This window comes from Aspergillus pseudonomiae (genome assembly GCF_009193645.1).
Source record: "Aspergillus pseudonomiae strain CBS 119388 unplaced genomic scaffold BDV37scaffold_71, whole genome shotgun sequence".
NCBI classification, from domain to species: Eukaryota; Fungi; Ascomycota; class Eurotiomycetes; order Eurotiales; family Aspergillaceae; genus Aspergillus; species Aspergillus pseudonomiae.
The window spans coordinates 177,201-184,953 of record NW_022476063.1 but is presented as its reverse complement, the minus strand read 5'-3'; the positions used below and the strand labels follow the sequence as shown (position 1 = coordinate 184,953).

At 49.1% G+C, this 7,753-nt stretch overlaps 3 protein-coding genes across 3 annotated transcripts; 2 read left to right on the top strand and 1 right to left on the bottom strand.

Annotated features, from left to right (window-relative positions):
- Positions 1-2,855: 2,855 nt before the first annotated feature.
- Positions 2,856-3,419, top strand: BDV37DRAFT_286190 (uncharacterized protein; the record flags this gene model as incomplete). Its single annotated transcript, XM_032087876.1, has 1 exon — positions 2,856-3,419. The coding sequence occupies one exon, from the start codon at positions 2,856-2,858 to the stop codon at positions 3,417-3,419; it is 564 nt and encodes a 187-aa protein (XP_031938280.1).
- Positions 3,250-4,153, top strand: BDV37DRAFT_195064 (uncharacterized protein). Its single transcript, XM_032079743.1, has one exon. The coding sequence runs from the start codon at positions 3,498-3,500 to the stop codon at positions 4,098-4,100; it is 603 nt and encodes a 200-aa protein (XP_031938279.1). The 5' UTR covers positions 3,250-3,497; the 3' UTR covers positions 4,101-4,153.
- A 271-nt stretch (positions 4,154-4,424) lies between these two features.
- On the bottom strand, positions 4,425-7,510 carry cdc48 (AAA family ATPase CDC48). The gene is made up of 6 exons (XM_032079744.1): positions 7,361-7,510; positions 7,280-7,307; positions 7,164-7,219; positions 6,841-7,090; positions 5,287-6,778; positions 4,425-5,228 (listed from the first exon to the last, which is right to left on the bottom strand). The coding sequence occupies exons 1-6, from the start codon at positions 7,408-7,410 to the stop codon at positions 4,639-4,641; spliced, it is 2,466 nt and encodes an 821-aa protein (XP_031938278.1). The 5' UTR covers positions 7,411-7,510; the 3' UTR covers positions 4,425-4,638.
- Positions 7,511-7,753: the final 243 nt, after the last annotated feature.

Below are 7,753 nucleotides of genomic sequence, written 5' to 3'. Positions count from 1 at the left end.
AGCGCCGAGCAGTTGTCAAAAAACCGAAACCAATCCTCGAATACCGGAAACCAAATAAAAAGACACCCCAACTTATATGCACAAGCAAAAAAAAAAAAAAGAAGCCAGAAAGGAAAAAGAGAAGAAAAAGATGGGGAGGGAGAAAGAGGGAGTTGTAACAGTCGTGACGGAGATTCGTTCGTCGTTAGGCCAGCAATGCAATGAGAGAAGAAGATGATGGGGACTAAAATCAGAGCGGGGAAGCTTCGAGTTGCTTTGGGGGGCAAGAACTGATCCTCTCCTGAATAGGAAGATTAGGGCACGAGAGGGTGAAAGAGGCCCGAAGGGGAACAAACACACGCAATAACTAATGTTAGTGAACAAGAACAACAACAACAACAAGGATGAAACGAATGAGCGAAGAGAGATATAGAGAGCGCGAGAAAAAATAAATAAACAGAAATAAAACTAAAAATCAACCCGGACCGGTAAATCTAAAAAAGTAAAAAAAGAAGAGAATGGAAAGGGAAATCCGAAGTCTTCTAGTCTTCTTGCTGGAGGAGGAGCTCTTTTTGAGTTTGGCAACAGACCAAGAAGCGTCTTCTAAACTTGGATCGCCGCACGTGACGCCGGTCTGGACTCTGGTTATCCACCTTTTCCACTCAAATGTTGTGATGATTATTTGGTCAATACTAAATAAACTATATTGGATCTTTCATTCCCATCCTTTTTCTATATTTCTCTCGATATCCGTTCAATCAACGTAGATGATGGTTGAGCCATTTTCACGGTATCCAACCAAGACCTGATATACATGAATCACTAGATACCTTGGACTCTATAGTACTGGTTACTATTGATTTTAAGAAACATTCCTGTCTGAATCCGGAGTAGGGTTTATTTTTAATTTCTCGATATCTTTTCTTTTTTTTCTTTTTTTCCATTTGTTATATATCAGAAGACTATAGCCAGGGGGTATGCAATGAAATGACACATGCCCAGTCCACCTCGAGGAATATAATTCTAATGCTACCATTAATCTACCCATACAAAATGTATTGGTGGACAATCTCGCATCCTTGCATTTGGATCTTCCCCAGCCATATCCTGTCGGTCCTATCCTACGGCACCGGCCTCGGAAGGGAGACACTGGTTCACTTCGAGTTCTATTCCTACTTGTCCAGATGATTGACATTACACACTTTCTATTTATCCACTGATCAGAGAGACTCCCTTCCCCCTTCCCTCGATGATTAACCGGGTGTGTATCGAACGAAGACACAACCACAACCTTCTGGGTACTCTCCAAGGACTATGAAAGCCGAATGAAGAAAATATGATAGACTAAAAAACGACAATAATTGATAGTTCAACCCCATATCAATATCAGCCCATACTCAGGGGCAGTTGGTTAAAAATAAAAATAAAAAGAAATGTCTTAGCCGAGATCATCGATCTAATCAATCCATCGACCGAGTCAGGGAAAAGAAGACAGAAAAAAAAATGTTGTTCAGGAGAAAGCGCAAGCCAAAAGATTCTCCTGCAGAGAATGGAAATGGACGACTGAGAAAGAACAGAGACTGCTGTCAAAATCCAATAGCGTCGGAGCGCCTAACGCTTTTGGCGGCTGGGAGGGTCCGAATGCTCCGCTGTCAGAATCCACCGTGAAAAATAATCATACTAAAAAAACAAAAAAGTTAACTATCTTCCTGAGCCATTCCCGTCCGGTCTTACAATCTTCTCTCTAGGCAGCACTACTTGCCTCTAACGAGTCAATGGAACGGAAGCATTATTGATCCTGCACGGCGTACTCCGGATCCGCGTATGGTAGCTTCAATAGAGTAAGGAAGCGATCAGAAACTGTACACACTAGTGAAAAAAAGTATTGATGGGCAATGGACCGACGCAATCCTTCCAAGAGCCAGTCGTCAGCTACATGCTCAACGCGCCCATCAGGAACCTTGGAGACTCGTTCGTCCGCGCCAACCCTCAACGCTTATAGGTCACTATGTATGGAAAGAGGGCCCTCCCTTGCGATGCACTCCTGCCAGCCATCCGCGGAGAACACGCAAACACCTGTTCAAGAGAACCGTTACACTAGCCTGTGGCTGTACTTGAGCCATGGAATAACTTTGGGACTATTTAACCTCTGTTTAATTAGTAACCCGGACAAGGTCTTGCCCGTTGTTCTATTTTATTCTCCTAGCTTTCCGATAGTGGTGTATCCGTGCGCTTGGGACTCGATGACGGGCATTGCACTACTGAATTAGTAGTACTTAGTACTTCCTCCTTTTCTTAGTCTGGTTCGACTTTTCTAGTCTTTACGGAGTAAAATGGTCATATTTATGCAGTTCATAATTATGATGAGGGTGTATTCGTAGCTGTTCTCATAGGTTACATTTGAGTACTATTGTAGATTCTGAAGTATTAGGGTATGCCTGTCCAACGTGATGTGGATATCCATTGCAGCAAGATATACATACCACAAATTTCAGACATCGATTTATCTACGCACTATATACTATAGCAGATCATTCGTGAGGTCAGAAAGAAACAATAAACAATCAATAAATGAGCATCACCACCTGCTAAATTGACAATAGTAGTAAGAAGTATACACCTAGATAGCAAAATACAACATCCACTCACAGCGATCACCTACTCCCACCCTACCCCAGGTATACATATCAATCCCTTCAATTAAATTTTAAGAAAGAAATCCCAATCAACAACCCCATAACTAATCCCACCCAAGAACAACCCCCTAGGTTCTATTGTTCACACCCACCTCTTCTACTCTAAGTGGCAATCAAAGATGTGGTCATCATACACCCCCGGTACGAGAAACCCCTGTCAGTCGGCGCTCTTTCCCTTTCATGTTTCTCTCCACTTCCATTTTTGCGAACGCCCCCCCAAAAAGAGAACTGCCGCCGACAGGACATCTCCACATTCTCAACACGCGCGCAATTCGCACGGACTCCATAAGACAAATCCAACGTAAGTCCCAAATCCTTTTGCTCCATCACCTACGTGCGCAAAACCCAGACCAAGCCGAAAGCAGAAGGAAGCTAGCGACGCCGCGATCGCGAAAAGATCGCATCAACCACCTACCGACCTTCTATCCGTCGTTCGCTCCGTCCCTACCGCCGAGGTTCTCCGCGTTGCAATTCCAATCCGATCGCGAAAAAGGATTCGAGACCGACAAGTCGCAACCTCGGGTTACGAACGGAGCGCCCGGAGACGATTTCCTCCGACCGATTGAAGACCAGGCAAAAGGAGAAGGAAACAAGGAAGAGAAGGGTCTTGGGGTGGTCAGATTGGCAGACACCGAAAATCTATATCCCGCCGCCGTCCACGCGCCGCCGCCGCCGCCGACGACAACCTCACCGCACGGTTATCCTGCCCACTTGCTCGATCCGCACGGTACACCGGACCAATAACGGCACTAGTTAGAAACGGAATAAAGGGATCGGAATAAATTCAGCAGTGAGCCGACGAACGAACGCAGGAAAGGCAACATGACCACCTCGCAAAGCACAGGGATAACCCCAGCCTCGTCGGAAAGTCTCGAATCCGACCTCCTCGCGCACCTGGCCTCCACCACGGCGCTTGATGACCTTCACGCGACCCTCCTCTGCTCTCTGCAGCGCATGGGCTGGACGGAAAAGGTTCGGAAACTATCGCAGGAGCTCCTGCGCGGCGGCCGATGCGAGCGATTTGATGATGTGGTTGAGGCCGTGGTTGCGTCCGCGGAGGGACGCAAACACCCAGTACTAGCAGGCTTGGACAATGTGAACGAGGAGGACAAGAATAGTAACGGCGATGCGGACGGCTACTTTGAGAAAGTGGATGTGCGGATCCCGGAGGCGGTGGTCGAGCAAGGTGTGAGGGCAATCAAAGAGGTATTGCGCGAGGTGGTGGTACTCGATGATGATTCAGATCTGTTAGAACATCATGATTCGCGCCATAGCACTGTGGATGGGAAGCCGGAGGGCGGCGGTGAAACGAAGACTAAACCATCCAAGTCGTCGAAGACAGGGGACCAGTCACTAAAAAATGGTGATACAAGCCCTGTTAAGAAGACGGATAAGAAGCCGAAGCCTGGAAAACAGGTAAAGTGAACTCGGGCGTCACATCTGTTTTGTCGTTTTTCTTTTTTCTTTTGGTCTTTGTCCTTTCCATTTTTCGGTTCTTCAGGGTATATCTGGCTTTGGCATTCTTGTTCGGATCACTTGTCATAGGTGTTTGCCTGGCATTTACTTCTGGCGAGATTGGTGTTTAGAACGGGTGGGAGTTTGCTGCATTTTGATACCATATCCACGACGACGTGCATGTACAACGTCAACCTGTGGTCTTGTCCACCTTGACCGTGGCAGTGTTTTAATTCAATGGACATTCATGTATTACGGGAACATTCTTGATTCTATAAGAGTCATTGATGCATTAAACTAGAACGTCGAGTTCATCTCTCCACTAAGAACTATTATGGCATCTAGTATGCGAGACGTAGATAGACACAAAAGATGGACAAACCCTGTTCAAAAGGAATCAGAAACCAATCGTATTCCTAGCAGTCCATACCCTCATCAGCCCCGCTAGATCTAACTAGTGCCGATACATAACTAAGAAAGACTTGAAAAGAAAAACACAAAACCCAATTTAGTCATAGAGGCTGTCGTCATTGCCGGCTTCACCGAACGTGTTGTTGTCCTGGACCTCGCCCGCAGAAGGGAAGCGGAAGAAGCTGCTGCCGCCCGAGTTCTTCAGGCTCTGAGCGAAAGCCTCGTACCGGCGGATTTCCACGTCGCTGACGGACCGACGGGCCGACTTCATGGCCTCCTCGAAGTGCGCACGGGTAAGCTCCGGCACAGGATCCTCCTCGTCGACCTCCTCGTCTTCCTCCATCTTGACATCCTCGCCGTTGGCCTCACGCTGCTTCTGGCGCTCAATATCAGCCGTGATAGACTGCTTGATGGCCAGCTTGACAGCACGTTGAGTAACGAATCCAAGATCGGCACCAGAGAATCCGTGGGTCTTGCTGGCAATGAAGGGCAAGTCCACATCGGATGCGACAGGGGTCTTGCGCAGTTGGGCCTTGAGGATACCCTCACGGGAAGCCTGGTCGGGCAGGGGAACGTAGACAAGAGTGTCCAGACGACCAGGACGGACAAGGGCAGCATCAAGCTGCTCAGGTCTATTTGTGGCACCGATAACGAAGACGTTCTTCTTGGAGGTCATACCATCCATTTCTAAAGTGAAAGTTAGCTTATGTATTCAAGCGCATGTATTGTCTGCTGTTACACATACCGGTCAGGAGCTGGTTGACGACACGGTCAGAGGCACCACCAGCATCGCCAACAGAACCACCACGAGACTTGGCGATCGAATCCAACTCGTCCAAGAAGACGACACAAGGAGCAGCAGCACGGGCCTTGTCGAAGATATCACGAATGTTGCTCTCGGACTCACCGAACCACATAGAGAGCAGTTCAGGGCCCTTGACGGAGATGAAGTTGGCAGCGCACTCGTTAGCGACAGCCTTGGCAAGCATGGTCTTACCAGTACCAGGAGGACCGTAGAACAGCACACCTCGAGAAGGCGAAAGACCAAACTTTTGGTACTTCTCGGGGTGGTCCACGGGGTACTGCACGCTCTCGATGAGCTCGCGCTTGACCTCCTCGAGACCACCAATGTCCTCCCAACGAACGTTGGGCACCTCGACAACAGCGACTTCGCGAAGAGCGGAGGGGTTGGAGACACCAAGGGCAAAACGGAAGTTCTCCATGGTGACACCAAGGGAGTCGAGCACCTCGGCATCAATGGTATCCTCGTCCAGATCGATCAGATCCATCTTCTCACGAATCTGTTGCATGGCAGCTTCAGAGCAGAGGGAAGCAAGATCAGAGCCGACGTAACCATGGGTCTCAGCGGCGATGGTCTCCAAATCAACGTCCTCTCCGAGCTTCATGTTCTTGGTGTGAATCTGCATAATCTCCAGGCGGCCGGTGGGGTCAGGGATACCAATGTCGACCTCACGATCGAAACGACCGAAACGACGAAGAGCAGGATCGATGGAGTTGGGGCGGTTAGTGGCGGCCATGACGACAACGTTGGAACGAGCCTTCATGCCGTCCATCAGGGTCAGGAGCTGAGATACGACACGGCGCTCAACTTCACCATTGGTCTTCTCTCGCTTGGGGGCGATAGAATCGATTTCATCAATGAAGATGATAGCGGGGGAGTTCTTCTCGGCCTCCTCAAAGGCCTTGCGCAGATTCGATTCGGACTCACCAGCCATCTTGGACATGATCTCGGGACCGTTGATGAGGAAGAAGAAAGCGCCGGTCTCGTTTGCCACGGCACGAGCCATCAGAGTCTTACCAGTACCGGGAGGACCGTACATGAGGATACCGCGAGGAGGCTTGATACCAATGGACTTGAACAGCTGAGGATGACGGAGGGGCAGCTCCACCAATTCACGGATCTGTGCCATCTGCTTCCGGCAGCCACCAATGTCATCGTAACCAACCTCGTTGAGGTTGCCCTCCTCATCCTCGCGCTGGATCGGCTCACCCTCGCAGTGGATGACGGTATCTTGTGCAACAATGCCGTACTCCGGAGGATCTACCTCAACGACCTTGAATTCCACCTGTCTCATACCTCCTCTTACTGTGAACAGATCGCCCTGTCTCACGGGTCTGTAGGCTTCGCGGAAGTAGGGGGCAAGGAAGACGTCGAACAAGGAGCCGGTGAGACCCTCAACAGTGTCTGCGATAGGGAGAACAGCAATACGCTTGGCCTATATTACCGGAATGTGGTCAGCTAGCACGCCCTGTCGAGCCGTAGTCGGGAAGTACCTACATATTTAATATCGGGGCATGGGTGGACAGTGATAACATCTCCGTGCTTGACACGGAGGTTGTGCCTCACCACACGGTTGATGCGGGCGCTTCCATCATCAAGATCATCATCCGCCAACACAATCAGAACGGTGTCTTTCCGCTTCTTGCCCTTAACGAGAACTGTGTCACCGCGGAAGAGCTGGAGGGTTTCCATAGTGTTGTTGGAAAGGGCAATAACGGAGTTATCATCGTTGACGGCATCGGTCACACTGCAAGTCCGCTGATTAGCATCCATCAAGGTACCCCCTCCGTTGTTAGCAGTTGTGGGGAGAACTAGCATACATCAATGAGTTGGGCTTCTTCTTCTTCTTTAGGATGGCTGTCGAGGTATCGAGTTCCTGTGGCGAGACCAGTCAGCGTCATGGTTGGCAAAATCTTTTTCTGCGATGAATCTTCACCTCTTTCTTCTCGGCGCCAGAGGCGTCCCTTGAGCTCGGTTAGCACATAAATCGCTGCAAGAGGGAGGACTTGAAGCGTACTGAAGATGGACCCTCTTCTTTTCATGAGTATGGTCGGGTTCTGCGCTCATTTTGACGGCGAATGGGGATGGATCACTGATCTAGCGAGCTCTTGAAGCAGGTAGGCCTGAAGGTACGAAGGACGTCACTGTATCGGACTTAGGATGCCCGATGACAGAAACACGAAAATAGAAGAAAAGAACAAAAAAACGCAACACAGACAAATGATCCAGCAGACACGATAAAATGCCTGAGGGATAAGTAAATGGAGAATGGGAAGGATTGATAAAATGCAGCGGAGACAGAGAGTTGGAAGTGAGATCAGAAGTGGCAGAAACAGCTACCCGTTAAGAGGTGACGATAGTCTCAACTGCCTTCCTGTTGATGACTTAAGCCAGGTTCCTCACTCATTAG

Excerpts from the sequence above, each read along its gene's own strand:
- BDV37DRAFT_195064 (XM_032079743.1), top strand. The coding sequence starts at position 3,498 with ATGACCACCTCGCAAAGCACAGGGATAACCCCAGCCTCGTCGGAAAGT.
- cdc48 (XM_032079744.1), bottom strand. The coding sequence starts at position 7,410 with ATGAGCGCAGAACCCGACCATACTCATGAAAAGAAGAGGGTCCATCTT. Across the intron at positions 7,220-7,279 it reads CTGGCGCCGAGAAGAAAGAG|GAACTCGATACCTCGACAGC; the intron begins GTGAAGATTCAT and ends GTCTCGCCACAG. Across the intron at positions 6,779-6,840 it reads CATGCCCCGATATTAAATAT|GCCAAGCGTATTGCTGTTCT; the intron begins GTAGGTACTTCC and ends CCGGTAATATAG.